This window comes from Panthera onca, chromosome A2, assembly GCF_046562875.1.
Source record: "Panthera onca isolate mPanOnc1 chromosome A2, mPanOnc1 haplotype 2, whole genome shotgun sequence".
Classification (NCBI taxonomy): Eukaryota; Metazoa; Chordata; class Mammalia; order Carnivora; family Felidae; genus Panthera; species Panthera onca.
Window position 1 is genome coordinate 45,157,239 of NC_138340.1, and position 21,923 is coordinate 45,179,161.

The 21,923-nt window shown below is 41.0% G+C and overlaps 1 protein-coding gene across 5 annotated transcripts in view; it reads left to right on the forward strand.

Moving 5' to 3' along the window:
• CNTN4 (contactin 4) overlaps positions 1–21,335 on the forward strand; it is an 898,074-nt gene extending 876,739 nt beyond the window's left edge. For all 5 annotated transcript variants that reach the window (XM_078442806.2, XM_078442805.2, XM_078442809.2 and 2 more), the window contains 9 exons: positions 2,135–2,293; positions 4,988–5,137; positions 6,670–6,740; positions 7,821–8,055; positions 9,005–9,117; positions 9,898–10,084; positions 10,517–10,629; positions 15,815–15,983; positions 18,665–21,335. In XM_078442806.2, coding sequence (XP_078298932.2) covers positions 2,135–2,293; positions 4,988–5,137; positions 6,670–6,740; positions 7,821–8,055; positions 9,005–9,117; positions 9,898–10,084; positions 10,517–10,629; positions 15,815–15,983; positions 18,665–18,765 — 1,298 coding nt within the window. In that variant the 3' untranslated portion in view covers positions 18,766–21,335. The remainder of the gene's footprint in view (positions 1–2,134; positions 2,294–4,987; positions 5,138–6,669; positions 6,741–7,820; positions 8,056–9,004; positions 9,118–9,897; positions 10,085–10,516; positions 10,630–15,814; positions 15,984–18,664) is intronic.
• Positions 21,336–21,923: the final 588 nt, after the last annotated feature.

Consider the following 21,923-nt stretch of genomic DNA (forward strand, 5'->3'; position numbering starts at 1 on the left):
GACAGGTGGAAAGGCCATTCATCACTGGGAGAGCAGCAGAATCACTGTTCTCACACCAACATTCCCTCTTCTGTTGCCTGTGACAGAAACATCTGTGGGCCCCTGGCCATGTGAACATTTTGTTCAGAGGATAAACATTTGCTCATTTTGTCATTTTGAAAGAGTGACCCAACTTCCCCAAGACAAAGTTGGTAAACATTCTTTGAGGTCATGTCTCCACACTGGTCAGGAGCACACAGCGTCAACAAAGCTGAAAGTACCATCTCATCTCCAATGGCCAAGTTCATACACCCTTTCATTTCCTTTATTTGGTTAACAGCAATGGGCTCAGATAATTCCTATCAATTTAATTTATTGAGGAGTTTGGAGGGGAACACTTTTATACTTGTGTACTTTGATTTTAAAGGCCCTGAAAAGAGCACCCATTGAAATGGGGGTGGGGCATAGATCTAGGATAAGAAAGCTAGTGGGAAACAAGATGGTACTGTCTTCTGGACTTTATCTGGTTAAGACTAAAGTTTGCCTCCGCTCTATCCAGGTGGCATTAGACTGACATGTTCAAATGTCACCATGGAAAATTAATCAGTTTCAGCATACAGATTTCCAGACCTTTCATTCAGGAGTAGGAGGGAGAAGCTAAATTTAGTCTCACCTGTAGGTCTATAAAAATGATTTTTAAAAAAAGAAAGAGAAAGTTAGGACATCATAGGAAGGGTACAAGAGTGAATCTCAGAACAAAGTCTTACTTCAGGAAATTACACTGAACTTTTCAGCACTCTGCTAGACGTCTCTTTGTTCCCTGCCTGGTGACCTGGCCCAGTCATATTTAGCAGTACACTTGACTGCTCTATGGGGCTGAGCAAAGCCCTCCTAGGAATATCTCCTTAATCCCTCCTTAGGGACATGAGATTTGTCATCCTGTCTCCCTCACAATCACCTTCCTTCCTGAGGTGGTCAATTGTGCCTTGCCACAGATACATTTAACTGCCTACTAAGAGCTTTTCTGTTGGAATCTAGGACAGCTCCGGGTCTTTGCTTGGGCCGTGTTGATATTTTGTGTTTGCCTACTGCTTTCCATCCCTCTACTTATTTATGATTTCCAAGCCTTCGTTTAAAACTGATTTCCTCTTGCCTCCATGGTTTAAGTACATGGGCAGAAACAATGAACATCAGGAAGATAAGAGGAAAAATAGAGGTATGACTTATGGAAACTGCAAATGAGAGAGAGTCTTTAGATTCCAGCCCCGTCCTGAAGTTCCAATGAAAAAGCCACAGTCTGGTGACTCTTTTGAGCACTGGTCATTTTCACAGCAGCTCCCTTGCATACAAGCGTGTGTTTGCATATGATGCGGGACAGGAGCGGGGTTAGTAATTACAGTGCAGCAGGAATGGGAATGTAGGAGCAGCGCTGCGACCACCAACATTCTAAAGCCCTCTCTGCTCACATCCGCAGCCTCAGTGGTAGAAATGACCATTTCCAAAATACTCTTATCTTCATTTATCACTACTCTATCCACAGATAACACTGCCTGGCCCATAACAGAAACCTGTAAACATATGATAGATGAATTAAGGAATTTGGACTTCTGTGGTATCCCAGTATTCTCTCCTAGCATTTGGAACAGATACTCTATTTTAATTCTTTGTTTACCTATTTTTTTTTATTATGCAGTGAGCCCCTAGAAAGAAGGGGCCGTGTCAGTGCGCCTGGGTGACTCAGTGGGTTAAACATCTGACTCTTGGTTTCAGCTCCAGTCATGATCTCACATTTCATGGATTCAAGCCCCACATTAGGCTTTGTGCTGACAGTGCAGAGCCTGCTTGGGATTCTCTGTCTCCCTCTCTCTGCCCCTTCCCCCCATGTGTCTCTCTCTCTCTCTCCCTCCCTCAAAATAATGAACTTAAAAAAAAATGAAAGAAAGAAAGAAGGAGCCATGTCTCATTCATCTCTGTAGTTTCAGAGCCAGAAGAATTCTGGACACCCAAAGAGGTATTCAAAAGGGAACTTACAAGTGATAAATCTGTGAGTGGGTGAACAAATGGTTGAATGGATCAGCTCTGCATTCAATTAAGCATTCATTTGCTTGGACATTTGAACGCACTGCTCCCTTCTAAGGGTCTTGCTCTTTCACAGGTCCCCCAGGACCCCCAGAGGCTGTGACCATAGATGAAATTACAGATACCACTGCTCAGCTCTCCTGGAAGCCCGGGCCTGACAACCACAGCCCCATCACCATGTATGTCATTCAAGCCAGGACTCCGTTCTCCGTAGGCTGGCAAGCAGTCAATACAGGTACCATATTGGATGCCTGGTGCTGGTCTTTCACAGGGGCTTCTGAAACTCAGCATAATGGACAAAGCACTGTGGCAGAAACCAAGGGCCACCTAGGTTCTCATTCAGACACAACTACAAATGTTTCCTAGACCTCATCTAATGCTACTATCATTCATTTAATGTTTTTCTTTATATCAGCTCTTTGTTTGTTTTTTAACTTATCCTAAGCAACAATGTCTATCACATGATAGATCTGTATGTTGGTTTTATTTTTTCTTAACATACATAATAAAATACATTAGTTGTAAAAATAAAATGCATCAATCTGCTTATTACCTAAAATTATCTGTGTACTATTAATGATATACTTTGAGAAGCAGTGGATTATGCTAGTCTACATAGCCTTTGTAAAAGTTTATATAGTGTTCTCAAAAAAAACAATAACTAAAGACTGCCTGGAGCCCCTTGACTTGCTGCCCATTTTTATTTAGATGGCTAAATTTGGGCATAAAGAGGTATGAGATTTTGTTATATTAAAAAGTATGTCTGTGATGCCCTTAGATGTTGCGGGCTACACACGTACTACACTGCCTGGCTCAGCATGTGCCTACCCTACACTGGCAGGTGCAGATAACCCATTGAACCCCACTCATGACGGGGATCAGGGATTGCCATTATTCCCCATGAACAAGGAATTCCCAGTAAGCACAGGTCATAAACTTCTGTTGATTAAGCCCCTGCCCATTGTACACATCGCCTGTCACTACTACAGATTGGATGGTTCAGCGAGCCCCTCAGATCTGCCCCGCCAGGTAGGCCCATGGCCCTGGCAGAGCAGAGCCCTGAGAAGATTGTCAAACTTGAAAAATAAAGGAATGTGAGTTGACCATACCTTCCCTGCCCCCCCCCCAAATTGACTCTTTTTGTTATTTTATCTAGGTTTCATTTGAGGAAAAATGGACAAACAAGTAGTTTTTGCAAGCAAGATACACACTCTTCTAGTTCCTAAGAGTTGGCTGTGTGACCTTAATGTCTTGAGGTAGAAATACATGGAGTGATAGGCCTGGTTTTCTGCAATTCAGATGAATCCTATTGATTTTCACAACCTCTTTTTTTTTTTTTTTTTTTTTTTACTTCAGCTTATCCAACCTCAGAAATGGGTTTGTGTGTTTCCAGCTCATTGATTTTCTTCTGAATCTCAAAAGTGCTTAGGAAGGAAAGATACACAAAAATCTTAAAGTTAGGGGATCATTCTAGCCCTGACTCTGCTAATCAGCACATGTCTATACAACTATGCATCTTCCTCTTCTGTTAAATGGGCATGATAAGATTTGGTTATGACCCAAAAGAGAAATGATTGTGAAACTTTTTTAAAAATAGGAAGTGCTACAGAAATATAATGAAAGAAAAGAGGAGGATGAAGCTGCCGCTGCTGATGATAGTGATGGTAAAAAAAAAAAAAAAAAAAAAAAAAAAAAAAAAAAAACACTAGAATTTGTTGAACCCTTGCTATGCGCTACATGATATGCTCTGCTAAGTGCTTTTCTTGGATTTTCTCAACAGCATTGTGAATAGATATTGTTATTAGCCTCATCGTATGATAGGGAAACCAAAGCATGGAAAGGTTAAGCGACTTGCCCAAGGTCATTGGGCTACTAAGTGTCGATTCAGGTTTAGAATCCAGATGATCTGACTCCAGAGCCCCACTTTTTACCTTTGTAAGCTAGGACTCTGTAATTGTGGTATAAGGAGGCTGGCAGCCACCGAATCCCAGTGACCAGTGTGATGGCCTCAGCTTTGCCACAGGGAACCTCCCTTTGAATCTTCTGGGCCACATGGGAAATCTTTATTTATTTTTTTTTGTTTTATTTTTTTAAGTAAATTCTGTACCCATGGTGGGGCTTGAACTCATGACCCCGGAGATCAAGAGTCGCATGCTCTAGTGATTGAGCCAGCCAGGTACCCCTCACGTGGGACATCTTTATGATAACCAGTTTAAAATTCAAAAAGTTGTTCAGTGAGCACGGAGGCAATGTCCAGAGCTTCATGGCTTATGGTGTCAAAACAGTGGGCCATGTCCTCTTGGGAAGGAGCCCTTCTCCAAATACTAGTAGGTGAATATTGTCAAATTCTCCCTCTCTGACTTCTTTTTTGTGTGCTTCGTGGCCATTCCTTTTGTGGTTACAGATTCCTTCATGAGATAGGTTAGTACAGTTCACCGTCAGCAATATTACAGAATTGTAATATTGTAGATTCATTATTATGTTAAGTTATAGAGCTTGGAACACACGGACAAAGGAGCAAATCCAGCGCAATCTTGAATGAGTAACAATCTTTATAAGGCGCATTTTCCTCATCTGTATAAATAAACACAGCAATTTTACTTTACTCATAGAATGATTGTAGAAATTGAACAGTGTGCCCAATACTATACGGTAAATGCTGAAAAACGTGTCAGGTAACAACAGTCATGATTACAGTCAAGCACTTTTGTGCCTTGAATACCGTAATGTTATCTGCTGGTGTCTCATTTGAACTTGTTAGTTTAGTATAGAGAGTTCTGGGATGACTTCCTCGTAACAGCTGCTGTACAACTAGTCTCAGACCACCTACAATGCCCTGCACACAGTAACAGTAATCATGACGGGTGGAAGTTCCTATCTGCTTAACATGGAATCCTGTAAAGTATCTCCACCTTTTGATGTCTTTCAGTGCCAGAACTTATTGATGGGAAGACATTCACAGCGGCTGTTGTGGGTTTGAACCCTTGGGTCGAGTATGAATTCCGCACTGTTGCGGCCAATGTGATTGGGATCGGGGAACCCAGCCGGCCCTCGGAGAAGCGGAGGACAGAAGAGGCTCGTGAGTAGTATCCAGGACATGGAGAGTCTGTGCCAGTGGCTATTATTCCTTAGGAAAAGGCTTTGAATTCTTCCTGCTCTTCAGCCCTAATGAGGCTCTGTATTAGCACCCCCTTCCCTTGAATGTTCATAATGATCAGAAACCAGACCCGCAGATGCTCATTTTATTGAGTTCAAGAGATAAGTTCGCACTCATTCCTGGGTCTCCTTGTACAGGGAGAGACACTCTGTGCTTAGTTCTTCCAAACACCACCTCTTCCTTCAATGGTTCGTTTGTCACCAAGATTCTTCAACCAGGATTTACTTTTTTAAGGCACACCCCACATTTCAAATGAATTGAACACACAGAAGTCACTCGTCACAAGGAATAAGTTCTTCAGAAATATTTAGTAAGATTTTTTTCTTAGAGTGTAAACCATTCCCAGAAGCTAAGATTCAGAACATCCTGCTCACTCATACGAAGCCAGTATGTATGTGTAGTATGACCCTCTGTAAGCACAGCTTAGAATGAGCACAGGGAGGGAATAACATGAATTCATCTGCATTGGTTGTACATTTCCTTCTCTCATGTAATGTGGGAGGCTTAGGTGTGGGTCTTTGTAGAGTCCCCAGCTGTGATAACGCCAAATGTTTGTTGAAAGAATAATAGCAAGGTCCTTAAGCAGATGGGAAGTCTGACCCTACTCTTGGACAAAACTCCATCTAGACCTATTTCATTGGCTTTAACCAAGGGAACACACCCAGACACCAATGGGGTCTTTTGTTTCCCTGATGATAATGTAGCTAATCCCCATGCTTTCTTCCCCCCCCCACCCCTCCAAAACTGTAATTTAATTAATTCCTCTCAGCAATCCTGGGGAGGAAGCTAGCCTAATTTCCCCTCTTTTACAGAGAAAACTGGGGATCAAAGAGGTTAAGCACAGTGAGCCAGGGGTCAACCTATGTCCACCACTTCCTTCAGCACCCAGCTCAAAACTCACCTTCCTCCGAGAAGCCATTAGCCCAACCCTACTCTGAGCAGCCTGCTACTTCAGAACGCCACTGCACTTCTCCATTCTCTCTGCACCGTGTTGTTCTTTATTGTCACCATTCCTCTGTATGTTCTGCATGTGCGCTCTACCTCAACTAGATTGTAAGCTCTGCACGGGCAGAGTATGTATTGTCTGTCTTTTGTGTATCACCACATGGTTAATAAATGCCTATCCAAGCACTAGAACCAGAACCTCTGTCCTTTCCTCCTACCACTGAAGCTTGGCCTCTAGGGACGGAGCTGAACAATTGGTCAGACATGTCACATAACATGCATACCTTGTTGAATGGGAAACAGGTAACTAATGGCAATTTCCATGGTACGTTTCACTTCTTTAAGCTGATGCTTTGGGCCACTTGACCACACTGTTTCTGATCTCAAAAGACAAAGATATATGTTTATCAGAGTATTTGCTTAAAGTGAGTCACTTCTGTCAGGCAACCTTCTTTCCTCTCATTTGCTTTTAACACCAGATATGACTTGTTTTTTTGTCTCCTGCACAGTCCCCGAAGTCACCCCAGCTAACGTCAGTGGTGGCGGAGGCAGCAAATCTGAACTGGTTATAACCTGGGAGGTAAATGAATCATGGAACAAAAGGAGTATACATTAGCCTAGCTATTTTTTTTCTCTATGTTAAACAAATAGAAGAAATTTTCTCTTCTCTTGTTAAGAGCTGAAATTTACTTGAGTGCAAACACCCCCTCTCACGTAGCTGATTGCCAGCAAGAAAAGGTGGCGCTTGCCCATCAATTGTTGAGTTAAGTTTTAATTTGATTTAACACAGAAAAAACAATCATGAAATGGAAGACCACACAAGAAAAAAAAATGTGTGTGTGTGTACACACACACACACACACACACACACACACACACACATATATGAAAGCTGGTTCAAAGAAAACCAGTTTTCCTTTCTTCCTGAACTGATGCATGGCCAATTTATTTAAAATGTCTGCCAGCAATAGATTCAGTGTACCAGCACAATTTCCTGGCAATTGGCTTTGCTTCTGGAGTCCTCTTTTATAAGGTGGTTTTTAAACAACTTGGAGGTAGGTTAGTCACCAATTTATTAAAAATTGATTTTGAGAAATGAGATTGGAGTTTTAGAAAGGGTTCTTAATGTTTTTGGAAGATTCTAGACATTACCCCCAAAGTTAAAAATCTTGCATTTAACCAAAGCCCCAGCAGTGAAAGAAATTACCCCCTCCAGCCTCACTCCTCATTTCTGAGGGGAAATAGCTTTCTTGAACCAAGACGGTCTTCTTCAATGAAGTCTTTTGCCTGTTTGGCCCTGGAGGAAGATTCTTATTGGATGGTATATGTTGGAATGTCGGTTTCTAGATCAACTGTCCAGTGACTTTCATTTGCAAGAACTTCAGAGCTGGATCTCCCCCATCAAGAAGCCAGGCTCTCCACTGCAAATTCTCACTGGGTTTTTTGTTTGTTTATTTGTTTGTTTGCCTGTTTAACCTACTTCGATACCTCATCCATACTGATGGCAAGCCCCAAGCCTAATACTCTTGACAAAACCCAAAGTAAGATAGGTGGGGAAGAATGTATGTATAAGATTGTGGGAGGTAGGGTAAAATAAAACAATTGTAGCATTTGAATCGAACTGCTGTGATTTCTGAAGGCTGCCTCCCTTCTTTCCCAGACGGTCCCTGAGGAATTACAGAATGGTAGAGGCTTTGGCTATGTGGTGGCCTTCCGGCCTTATGGCAAAATGATCTGGATGCTGACAGTGCTGGCATCAGCCGATGCCTCCAGATACGTGTTCAGGAATGAGAGTGTGCGCCCCTTCTCTCCCTTTGAGGTTAAAGTGGGCGTCTTCAACAATAAGGGAGAAGGCCCCTTCAGTCCCACCACAGTGGTATATTCTGCAGAAGAAGGTATGGCTTATGCTGCCTATATATTTGTTATTTGTTCAGTTCTGAGATGCTGCTGATTTTAGGACTGAAGTGTTGACAGGCTTTCCTGAATCTTAGTCAAGTCATTTGGCTTCCCTTTGTTCTTTTGCTCTTATTTTCATAATCCAGTGACTAGGACTCTCACCTATGACAAATGCTGATTAAGAAGGATGTGTATTATGGGTCACCTGGGTGGTTCAGTTGGTTAAGCATCTTACTCTTGATTTTGACTCAGGTCATGATTTCATGGTTCATGAGTTTGAGCCCTGCATCGGGCTCCATGTTGACAGTGTGGAGTCTGCTTGGGATTCTCTGTCTCCCTCTCTCTCTGCCTCTCCACTGTTCTTTCTCTATCTCTCTCTCAAAATAAATAACATTTAAAAAAAGAGATGTTTAAATAAGGGTGTGTATTAAAGGATTTGCTAGCTATGAAAACTTGGTGCTTGAACTTAAGGAGTCCTGGGTTGCTTCCCTTCCAGCTACCCCCAAATTTAGAAATCAAAGACTTTGTCTTTACCATTTCTGTCACAACTACCTTCTAGTTGTTAATCATAGCTCTTCTATAAAATGAGTGTTAGTGTCCTCATCACTAAAGGCTGTAATATAACTATGGATTATTTGCTCCTTGGAATTTTACTTAAAGTTATTTAACTTTTTTTTTTTTTCCTTTTGAGAGACAGAGACAGAGCATGAGCAGGGGAGGGGCAGAGAGAGATGGAGAATCCAAAGCAGATTCCAGGCTCTGAGCTGTCAGCACAGAGCCCGACACCGGTCTTGAACTCCCTAACCATGAGATCATGACCTGAGCTGAAGTCAGCACTTAACTGACTGAGCCAACCAGGCGCCTCAATTTGCTCCTTATAATGCCAGTATCTAGAAGCTGTTCTGATGCAGTTGATAAAGTAATCACTTTTTCCACACTCATCTGCAGAACCCACCAAACCACCAGCCAGCATCTTTGCCAGAAGTCTGTCTGCAACAGACATTGAAGTTTTCTGGGCCTCCCCCATGGAGAAGAACAGAGGACGGATACAAGGCTATGAGGTAAGCAAGAGATATGTGCGTTGGGTCCGGAAAGATGCACCCCTCAGTGAGAACTTCAACATACACTCTATTGGGAAAAAGACTCAGATTCCCATTTAGAGGGATTTGTTAAGGCTTCTAGCAGATATTTATTGAACCACTGACATTCTACGCTGAAAGCACCCTTTTCCTGCTACACTCCAGAAATCTTTTTCAAAATAGATGCAGATCTAAGAATTTACAAGAAGAATGGAGAAATGAGCTTTGACTTTTGATACACCCAGTATCCACTTGGACTCAAAACAAATGTGGGGGAAAGGTGAGAAATAGCCAACAATGGTTGTGCCCACTTTCTATCTCACTATGAAGCTGAGAACGGAAAGGGAGCCCTTCATACTGCCCACGAGTGCTCGGGGCGTACAAAGCCATTGGCTCTGAAAGCTCTACTTATGAGTTGGTAGGAAAACATCAACTCCATCATCAGAATCTGCATTTTAAAGATCAGATGAGGCGCCTGGGTGTCTCAGTGGTTTAAGCATCCTACTTCAGCTCAGGTCATGATCTCGTGGTTCACGAGTTTGAGCCCCACATCCGTCTCTGTACTGACAGCTCAGAACCTGGAGCCTGCTTTGGATTCTGTGTCTTCCTCTCTCTCTCTGCTTGTCCCCTGCTTGTGCTCTGTCTCTCTCTCTCAAAAATAAATAAACATTTAAAAAATTTAAAGACAAAATAAAAAGCTGCTACCATTGGAAATATCTCTAATAGGTATGATTCCCACAGTCTTCCTTTTTATTTTCTCAGGTTAAATACTGGAGACATGATGACAAGGAAGAAAATGCTAGAAAAATACGAACAATTGGAAATCAGACATCAACAAAAATCACCAATTTAAAAGGCAGCGCGCTGTATCATTTAGCTGTCAAGGCATATAATACTGCAGGGACAGGCCCGTCCAGCGCAACAGTCAATGTGACAACCAGAAAGCCACGTAAGAACATTCTTGTTCAGAAATATTTTAGGGATTTCATCAGACATATCCCAAGTTCATTCCCCATCCCCACCTCCCAGTGATCATTTGCATACTAATTGGTATCATTATGTGTATTCAAATTTACCTTAGCATTTTAACTGAACCTTTCCGAATACCATGCAAAATTCATTGCTCCAGAGGACAGAAAGATAAATGTTTTTCTCTTCATTGGGAAGGGCTACTTCTTTTAGATATAAATGTTAGGCGACCAAGTGAATCTTTTTCCATTTGCAATGCTGTATCTCGTCAGATTTTAGTGACCTTGAAGACACATATTAGTGCAATAGCCCATTAAATTGCCTCCACTCTTGAATTCTAGTAAGGAGATATTCCTCAGAATCCATTGAGACTTAATAATCTGTGACTTCGTATATCTTAATTTTTTTATAGCACCAAGTCAACCCCCCGGAAACATCATATGGAATTCATCGGACTCCAAAATTATCCTGAATTGGGATCAAGTGAAGGCCCTAGATAATGAGTCGGAAGTAAAAGGATACAAAGTGGGTAATTTCTTTTTTGCAGAGGCTCCTAATCCTGCTGTTAGTGAGAACAGTCTCTTCACACAAAGTCATATGAACTATGTTCTCACTTTCCCTGATGATGCCTCACAGCCTCTCTAGGAATCTCTGTCCCCAGAGTGGTTTGCTCTGAGTTTTATAAATGGTCCGTGGCCACAGGCCAGAGTTAGAGATTGCCTAATCTGATTCTTTGGACTCAGGCAGAGTCTTTCAGAAATGGTTGAAGAACCTATAGGTGTGTCTTCAAAAACTCAGGAAAAACCTCATCTGTAACATTTCTCCTGTCAGCTTTGTTTTGTTCCTGTCCTGGTTGTCTTTTTTTTTTTTTTTTTTTTTTTTTTTTTTTTATCAACAGTATTATGAATGGTTAATCATTTTTGTTCCTGTTCCTATAATTAGGGAGATTTATAGAGAGAAAAAGAAACCAAGGAGTTTTTAGACAATTCATTTGCCTGCTCCCGTAGTATTAGTCTGACTTTATTTAGCTAGAAAAGAAAGAGTGTTTAGCCTTGGTGCCACAATTAACAGGAATTGTTACTGTCTTGTTTTGTGTTACTTTTAAGCAATGTGTGGGGCAATGCAATGCAGGCCAGACAAAACTGGCGTGCAAGCTGTGGTGTGTGGCATTTTTGCAGGAAGTGTTGAGAGTAGCATAGAGGCAGTGCTGTCGGGAGCTCATGAAAGGACATGGACCTGTTGGAAAGTAGTTGATCAAAGCACAGCTGGAATTAGGAGTGGATGTAGTTGGTGGTAGAACCTAGGGTAACATGAGTAGAGAAGAATTCAGGAAAATGCTCCCTGTCACGACTTCCTTTTCTTTCCTTCACATGGCACAGTGATTTGTATTCTGCCAACAGAGCAACGTTGCCTAGAGACTCATCTGCAGAACTTTTCCTGTGTCCTTTTATAAGAGCAAACTCTTCTGGAAGGGTCTTCTAGCATAAATTAGGAGGCCCACATTTTGGTCCTCTATTAACTATGTGACTCTAAATCATTTAACGTCTTAGGGCTGCATTTTCTCTTTTATTAAAGGAGAAATTTCCTAGTATCTTCATTTTTCTCTGAACTTTTACTCTAGACATTTCAGTTGGGCCATGAAAAAGGAAAGAAGATAGGCAGCTCTCTGGGAAGGAGTGTTCCAAGCACAATGAACAAGATGTGCAAAGGTCCTGAGGTGGGCACATGCCAACGTGATGCAATAGGAAATATTGGAGACTGTGATGAATTAGAGATTTTCTCATTGTCCAGAAGAGGCAGTGGATTCTGGGCTCTAGCCTATTATTACCAAACAGTGTGGCAATATCTTCTAATTTTGTTAGTAGAACCCAAAATTGTTTCATGTATAATTTGGGGGGTTGGTAAATGTTGACATCTAACTCAAAATAAAATAAAATAGTAAGATGAAATAAACACTGTAAGAGCGAAACACTTAACATATGCAGGCCAAATGTGACCCATGGACTATCAGTTTTCTACTAATGAACCCCCTTGTTTTGCATTCATGAAGACAGAGACCAGAGTGGGGAAGCAATTTTCCCACACAGATGGTGGCCAAACTAGACTGAGTTAAGCATATAGGCTATTGACCCAGACCACCTACATTTGAATGCTAAATCTACCACTTACTGTTCATGGTACCCTGGGAAAATTGCATACTATCTTCAGGTCTCAGTGTCCTCATTTTTGAAATCAGAGTAATAACAATGCCTATCTCAAGAGGTAACCGTGTTACTACTTACAACATACAGTGTTCTCTGGCCTCATTGAAGATGTCAGACAGATCCCTCCAAAGCCACAGTGAAGTTGCCCAGGGCCAGGTATCACATAACATGGTAGAAGGTGGTGACAGATCTCTCGTTGCTTGTGAGGACATCTCCAGGCTCCAAGTATATGTCTGTGTCAGTGAGGTGGGGAGCGGTTCTCCGCCAGATTCTATAGATTATGTTTTGAATCAAAGCATAAGCCAAAATAACACAGTTAGGCTCTCTGATACCAATCACTGCCTCATCTTTCTCTCTGCTACAGTGGTCTCAAAAACCAGACCACTTGTGTGTGGTTGTAGCCAAAGAGTGGAAACAGCCATACAACATAAAAACACCTGAATGTCGTTTGTTGTAGTATACAGGGAAATGGTTTGGGACGTCCAGTGAAGAACAAGGAGCAGAGAAAATGCACTTTGAGGGATAGGGGAAGGATGTAGCTGAGAGTCGTATTGTTAGTCTTGATTATGGGAGCATCTCAGTGATTTAAAAATATCCATGGACCACAGCTGCAAGAACACAGGCACAGAACTGTGCACTAAGGCCATCCCTGAAGGGTCACTGAAGTCCAGGTCACAAGGCACACCTTTGGGAGGCGGTAATTTCACTTTCTTTTTGAGTACTGATGGTCTGGACACTTCATATATTGATCTACATTTAATAAGAAAATCAGAGATCCATTGGCTCCAGTTCAGTGGCTCCTACTGATTCTTGGGGAAAAACTCATCATCTTTGATAAATTAGGACACATCTCCACTTTGATGTTTCACCCAGACATTGAGAAATAGACTATAACTGAAATAATGTCAGGTTGTCTAATGTGATAAGAACAAAGTTTAAATTACTCTTACTTTTCACGTAAAAGAAGAACATAGAGTGTTGAAGCACAAAGTAAGCATTCAATAATGTTTGCTACTGTTATCATTACTCCCATGAATCCACTCTTTCTGCTTTTCTTCTGCGCTGGGTTATATGAAATGCAAGCACAGCCTTCAAGTCAATCAGCCGAACCAAGTGTTTGGTGTAAATAAAGGTTTTACAGGCTCTTATTTAGGTTCCAATGCAGTCCCTAATATTACAAGACTGATAAGCAGTGCAGATAGCAAGGCTGCTTTTTCCTGGAAGTGTTTCTTTTGGATTTATATTTGAAACCAGTTGAAGTCTCTGTGCTCTGGCAAGGACCAGAGGTAAATCAAAGAAGCAATTTATTCCTCAAAGCCAGATGTGCCCTTGCATCCCATCAGCCAGCCCGTGTTCCTGAAGGGCCGTGATGAGACACTTTGACACTCCTGAATGTGCCTGAGGATTTATTTGAGCCTGATCATTAGCGAGGGGATGCTGAGTTTGATACAACTGATATTCCGGAGAAGGAAGGGGACACTTATGAATCTTTCCACCTTAAGGAAATTGTGTTTTCCACCATGTATTAGAGAGATATAAATTAAGGTGATGAAATGCCCGGGAACAAATGGGATCTATACCATTTTAAGGGAATTTCATGAATTTTACTTGTGTTTGCTTTTTATTGCAGTAGTAGAGTGGCCTTATGTCCCTAACTTCAGCAGGTCAGAATTTTGAAATGTGAGCAAATCTTATGGTTCTCAAAGTGTGGTTCCTGAACCAGAGGCAGTGGCATTATTTGGGAAAATGCAAATTTTCAAGTCCAACGTCAGACCTACTAAATCATAAACTCTGGGGTGGGGTCTAGTGACCTGGGTTTTAACAAGCCCTCTAGGCAATTCTGATGCACACTCAGGCTTGAGGACCCCTGAGCGAATGCAAGATTTACAGCCACATTAACATCACATCAAACTCATTTTAAGTACCGCAGCCTGGCCCCTACCTCTGTAGCATTACCTCTGGAGTGGAGCCATAGCAGGCTTCTCCTGGGCCTCCTCACTTCTGCCAATTTGAGCTGGATAACTTTCAGCGTGGGGACTGTCCTCTGCATTCATTGCAGGCTGTTTTGCAGCATCCCTGGGCTCCACCCAATAAACAGTAGCACCTGTGGTGACAACCACAAATGTCTGCAGACATCACCAAATGCCCCCTGGGGGAGAGGAGCAAAATTGTTCCTTCAGCCCTCCCACCCTGTTGAGAACCCCTGAGCGTCAGTATTTCTCATGTTCCCCAAGTGTTTCTACCACACATCCAAGACTGAGGACCACTGATCTCACCCAACCCTATGTTTCTTAACTACCAGCAGAAACTGAAGGTACTGGATGGTAGTGATTTAAGAGTACGGGTTAGGAATTCTCACTAGCTCTGTGACATCTTCCGGCCTCAGGCTCCTCATCTTTGGCAAGGACTAATAATGCCTGTCTTGTCAGATTGCTGTGACAGTTAAACATGGTGATGTCAATAAGGGACCTAGGTCACAATAAACATCAGAAAGTATTTATGGGATAGTTATCAGCACAGTCTTTATATCCAAAACAGTAGATGCACTTGTCCAGGCTTTTAGATTTTGTTTCTGATCATAGCTGATGGCAGTCAGAGTAGGAAATACCAGGCAGGCAGGTGGATGTGTTTTCGGGAGACCTAGTTGGGTACCTTGTCAAATGAGCCACCAACCCAAACCCAGACCCAGGGGAGGCCAAGAAGGGAAGCATGCATGAATAGGACCGGTGAAGCTATAGACACTTCTGGAGTGACAGTGACTGCCACATAATACCCTGTTTTCCACAGAGCTCAAAAAGGGGTCTCAGTGCAAGGAAAAGGGGGTTCCCGCCCTTGCCTTTTGGAAATCTCTCCCTGTGCTGAAATGTGCTTTCTCCAAAGGATTCATGGTGATAATAATGTATGATGCCTTCCTTGTGCTTCTCACCTTTGCCACGTGTGTTTTTTATCTCTTGTTCCCTTTAAGTCTTCATAAATACTATGTCTTACATGCTTCATTTGAGCCAAGTCCTTCACTTACAGTCAGTCCTTTTGCAACCTTGAAAACACCCCAGAAAGGTGGGTGTCGTTGTTTCTGTTTTACAGATGAGGAAAATGAAGCCCAGAGAGGTAGTGAGGACTTTGGTCCTCTTTCTAGTGGCCAAGTTGATTCCGACGCCAGAGCCCCTCATGTATAACTGAGCTCTGTACATCCTCCAAGAGTTATTCATCTTCCAGGTGTATTATCTGAGCCTTCCAGAGGTTATGTGAGGCCACATGGCATGGTGGGTGACTCATGCTAACCCCATCCCCATGCTGCAGTGTCCTGTAAACGCTTTCCTCATCATGAAATGGTGGCTGCAGACGTGCCCCCGGGTATAAATGAGCCTCCCAAGTGTGTGCGGGCAGTCTGACAACCTCCGTGTTCCCACATTTTGCTGGTGCCCAGAGGTGAGAACGAATGAATGCTCCATCTTTGAGGCTTTTGTGAGGACAGCAGGTGACACCTGTTCTTTCTGCATTGGCAGGTCTTGTACAGATGGAACAGACAAAGCAGCACATCTGTCATTGAGACAAATAAAACATCAGTGGAGCTCTCTTTGCCTTTTGATGAAGATTATATAATAGAAATTAAGCCATTCAGTGATGGAGGAGATGGCAGCCCCAGTGAACAAATTCGAATTCCAAAGATATCAAGTAAGAGTGTGTTTTTCCTCCCTTGCCCCTCCCTGCTGTAGCTCCTAAGCCTTGCCAGTGAGTCTGGGCTCAGACAAAGTGAAGCCCACAAAGAAAGTCTTCTCCAAAAATGGGCAGTGCCGTCCCCTTCCATCAGACAAGTGATGTTCACTGATCATAGGCGGTTTCACACAAAAAGACGATGTGACCAGTTTTGACTGATTTTATCAGTTGCTAATCAAAAAATCAGATTTAAGCAGCCCCAAATCCATCACACAGGTTTTCCCGTGTGGACCTGTGTGGTGTGCATCTACAACAACAGCGAAATTGCAGCTTAGAAAGTTAAAAGCATGAGTCACTCAGGAGGAATAAACAAAGGGGTCTTTAAAGTGCTGTAGCAATTTGTCTTTAGCAGGACCATGTAACTCAATGTCTGTGGCTGAAAATCTTTTGAACTTGGCACTATTTTGAATGTGTGTATATAACGTGTACATAAACACGCATGTCCATGTATAGCAAAGATTATCTCTGTTGACAAAGATTGTTGAATAATATGTAAGAATGTTCTTTTTTGAGCAAATATATTCAATCCTGTTTTTTAAGCACTATGTTTGCAGATATCTCAGCAGCATATTATTTTTTATTGTTGTATGATTTCATTTATTAAAAAAAAATAGAAAAGGCAAATCCATAGACACAGAAGTCAGATTAGTGACTGGTAGAGGCTGGCCAGTGGTGTGAATTGCAGCTTAATGGGTACTGGGTTTCCAGTTGTGGTGATGAAAAAGTCCTTGACCTAGATAGTGGTGCTGGTTGAACAACATTGGGGTATACTTCATGCCCCTGACTCGTTCACTGTAAAATAGTTACAGCGGTAACTTTTATAACACATATGTTTTACCACAATAAAAAAAAATTGCAGTTAGAAGTCTTAGTGTAGATTTTCATTGGCTTTTGGATTTAACTGCCTGGAGATAAGGGGTTCAATGTAGGCTGGAAATATAAATTTTCAAGCCATCAGTGGCAACATAATATTTTAAATCACGGACAAAATTCTCAACATAGCGTCCTGAGTTTCAGCCCCTCTGCTAGGTATCCATCACATTATTTTTCAGATGAGGAAAGGGTCTAGTGTGTGATAGCAACTTATAGGAAGGCACTCACTAAGCAATTTTCACTGCATCTATAAAATTTGGATGCTTCCCATCAGAAAAGAAAATGTTCGTTGGTCATTTAACCCTTCTCCTGAATAAGCATTTGCTAAGCATTGGACAAATACAACAAGACTTCATAGGGACCCTGAAGCTGTATCAGACTATGCTCCCAACTCAGGATGATTTGCCAATTTCCAGATAAAGTTTATGTTTACTGCACCCTTTTTTCAGGTGGACACTAAAGGCATTTTTATCTTAAAAAAAAACAAAAACAACCTGGGGAGAATTGGATTCTATATCTCACTAAAGCAAGGGCTCTAAATTCTGTTGAAAGGAACCAAATTTGTGGAACCTGAGATGTGGAAGTAATCACCAGGCCACAAAAACCTGAGATTGGGGTTTGTTTGGGGGTCAGTTCATCTCACTTTGTTAAAATCTCACTTCATACTTTCTTATCATTATAAGGATTTTCATTGTTGTTCTGTTGTTGTTTAGACCAGTGATTCTTGGTTTAATTCATTACAAAAATGTATCTTAAGCAATTATATTGATATAATTGATATTAGATAATAAGGATGTGACTGTGAAAAAAAGAAAAAAACAAGTTCTCTTCCTCAAAAGATTGTCCATTTTGTTGGTCAAAGACCTTACAATTTTGGAGGAGCCTCAAACAACAGCTGGTAGTCTGTTAACTATGAAAACTGGAAGACCTGTAAGAAAAGGTTTTATGTAAAAGGATTGAGATTATTCTGGGGGAAAAGGGAGGTATATTTAGACAGATGTGGATTTGAATCCCAATTCAGCTATTTACTAACTCACTGATCTTAGACAAGTTTTCTTACTTCTCTGGATCCTAATTTCCTCATCTGTGAAAGAGTGTCACAATACCAGATGTGCTTAAGGTTTTTGTAGGAATTAAGTGTCACAGTGCCCTGTGCCCAGCACAAAGGTAGAATTCAAAAGGGAGTAGCAACTTTTATTTTGCTGCATCACTGATGTAATAGTTATTAGCAATGTTATTAGTAATATTGAAGTTTCTTCTTACGTTAGATGTGGACATCCTCATGAAATGCTTTCACAGAGGTCCGGAGATGTCCCATAAGGTGCTCTTAGGTTCCTAGGTAGGTAGTCATAGAACTGACATTAAAAAGTCATTAAGAGGGGCACCTGGGTGTCTCAGTCGGTTAAGCATCCTACTCTTGGTTTCTGCTCTGGTCATGATCTCACACTTCATGAGTTCAAGCCCTACATCGGGTTCTGCGCTGACAGCACAGAGCCTGCTTGGGATATTCTCTCTCTCTCTCTCTCTCTCTCTCTCTCTCCCCCTGTCTCTCTGCCCTTCCCATACTCTCTCTCCTTCCCTCTCTCTCTCAAAATAAATAAACTTAAAAAAAAAAACTAAAATAAAATAAAAAATAAAAAATCACTAGGAAATTGTTATTTCTGGTAGAATCTAGCCATTTCTACTGTTTCGAAAAGTGCTGTGGCCTTGCTTTCCATTGTATCCCGGGCAAGGCGATACTGAATGAAATTATTCTGTCTTTCCAGATGCCTATGCAAGAGGAGCCGGGCCTTCTACTTCGAATGCATGCACACTGTCAGCCATCAGTACGATCGTGATTTCCCTCACAGCTAGGTCCAGTTTATGACAAAAGTTATCTAAAGGACTTGCTATTTATAATATAAGCAACATTTAGCTAGTTGTTTTGAAGATACCCAGTACTAAGTAATATTGTTGTTCAAGTACATCTTATTACTGGAAAAAAAAATGTTTTTTGCTTCTTTAGGAATGGCATTATACAGTACTTCCTCAAAGCAAACCTAGCTTTGTCTGAAGTTTCTTTGGAAACTCTGCAATGCACTGAAGACATCTGTAATATGATGTTACCAAAGCAGTTTACATATGTCCTTATATGCATATTTTTTATTATATATTTAGTGTTTTATAGAATTTTTTAAAGTTAACATGAAATGTAGATATTAATTTTTTCCTCTGCTGTAAAATGCTATGGGCAACACAATCATACAATTATTATTTGAAAATATTTCCTTTAAAGAAAAAGTTTGAAACTCATATTGATAAATAAATTATAAACTGTACAGTTTTACAAGGATTCAGTGGCAGAACAGCTGAAGATTTGGTCTGGAACTTAAGGCTGTGATGTGTAAATGACTCTTTGGATAGTTAACGCATTGAATCAAGTCCTTTTTGACATGTACAATATGTTTTCCCACCCTCTTGTGAATTTTGTTGTTCAACACAACTTGAGATGGTTTCAGGAATGGTTGTGAACTAGAAACCTAAACTAACTGCCCAAGAGTTACCTTGTGCAATATTCCCATCCCTGAATTTAGCATTGTACAGTAAGACTTTCTTTTCACTCAGCTAAGTTAGCATTGTGTCTGTAGTAGCATTATCTTAGACATTAAATTTGAAGTTACCTATCCAGTAGTAACATAGACCAAAAGTTACTATAGTCAACCAACTCTTTCAAAGGATAAAAGATAATTTTATTATCTTTAACTGTATCTGTCTTGAATGTACATTTTTAAAAAAGGTAATTCTCTGTTGTTGGAGTCATAATTTCTTTATATATGTGTATCTCTTTAATAATAGAGCCCTTCTTTTGAATCAAAATCATGTATGGAGTTTGGCACATTTCTCCTATTTCAGCAGATAGTTGCTGCGAAGAAATTTTTCACGACACTACAAAAGATCTTTAGTATAACTGTATGTTATCTTGATGATTATCCTGTTTTGCAGTAAGTAGCTTAGTTGCTTTATAAGCTTTACCTTCCAAGTCTTAAAATCACATATTGGGAAATTACAATATAAAAAAACACATATTCTTATGAAAAGAACTATTTGTTATAATGGGGGAGGTTTTGTAAGCAGCTGACACTTGTGGAACAGTGCATATAAAAGGCAATGAAATTTTCTATAAAAATTTTCACATGTGAACACTCTGCCACCTTTTATTCTTTCTTGAGAGCTCAAATTTGCCTGTAATTTGTCATTTTTTGCTTACAAATAATATAAGTTAAATTTTCAACCTTCTCACTCTATTTATCCAACAAGGTCCTGTCCTAATCAGGATTCCACTTGTGTAAAAAATAGGGTGGTAACCAGAAAAAAAAATTATTGTCAGTATTTCAAGCTGTGTTCCTTTCTTAGTTTGATATGGTTACTTCTATGTTAAAATAAAACAAAACTTAAAATCACACACACAAAAAAATCAACAAAACAATAAAATGAATGAAAAAAAATGATACCCCAGGTAGTTCCCGACCCCAGTGTAAATGATATTTACCAGTGATCTAGCATATGTAATCTTTTTTTAAAGGTATTGTTAATAAATATTCTGTCATTTGTAAAGATACTTGTCTTTTGGGAGCATTTTTCCTGCCTGCCTGTCAGGGAATTTGTTAGCTCACCCTTGTGCTAGTTATAATTTGACATGACAGAGGGACTCCAAAGTCTCTGGCCATGATCCAAAGTTAGGTGACTCAGAGTATCCCTTTGGAATTGACAACCCCGAAGACACCATTTCAAATCCTCTTTGCAAGCAGAGAGGGTCAGAATCCACAAATAAATGTCCTGAAGATCAAACTTGAATATTTCCTCTTGATTACCTAAGTCTTTTGCATATTTAACCTATGGATATCTGTTGTTTTAAGCTTTCCTCAACCCCATAGCCAAAAGGATAAAATCTAAACTTGATCGTTTAAGGCCCTTAATCTAATAACAACTTAACTTGGTACCCAGCTACACTGAGCCCTCACTGGCCCCTGAACACTGCTTGCTTTTGGTCTCACCTCTGTGCCTTTTGATGTATGGCTGACCCCTCCTGACATGCCCTCCCCACCCTTATTTCTCACCCAATTCCTGACTGTCCTAGGGTAGCTCCAGCCCCAGGCGTCTGCGAAGTCTTCCCACACCTCAGCCCTTTAGGATGTCCTTCCTCTGGGTTAGCTACAATCCCTGTCAATACCACTCATTTAGTAATTAATCAGGTACTACTTTTGGAAATCTCTTGTACTGTTATCTTGCATTTTAAGTTAACTCCTGTATTGTTACTTAATTTTCCTTGTACTTATGCCTTGTCTTCCCAGCTAGATTGTAAGCTCCTTGAGGGCAGGGACTTTGGTCTTATCTTCCATGTACTCTCCATAGTGCCTAGCACAGTGCCTTGCAATAAATAATCATTGATTAATTGAAGGGGTCTTTGAAGTAGCATTTTGCATCAGTTGCCCGCCTATGTACCCTAGTGACCCAAACAGAGAAGACCGTGTCACTATTTTTGTTAGGTGCTGAAAAGCATTAGAAGGCCTGGCTTCAACCTTTATGCTTTGAAAAAGTCCTGTTATCTCTCCGCTTCATCGTCTGGTAAATGAGGACCTGGATTAACTGAGTCCACCTGAGCTGAAGGTATTTTAGGAAGCGCTTCATAGACACCTTCACCCACACGTGTCTGATTTCTTTGGCTTCTGTGTTTGTTGTTGCAGGTTGGGTTCACTGTTTGCAAGCAACAGAAAACCACTCTGGCTAAATTGAACAAACAAAAAGGAATGACACCGATTAGGTCACATGAGCCAAGAAAAGGCTGAATGACCAAGCCTTGATGAGAATAAGAACCAGGCTATGCTAAGAACCAGACCACAGCAACTCTGAAAAGTCTATTCCAAGTGCTTTTTTGGGAATAAATTGGATTTGTTTATGAGTTTGATACTACTCTGTTCTATATGCAAATTCCTAGAAGAGTCTGATCTGTCCATTTTGTGTCCCATAGCCAAAGCACCTTGATCA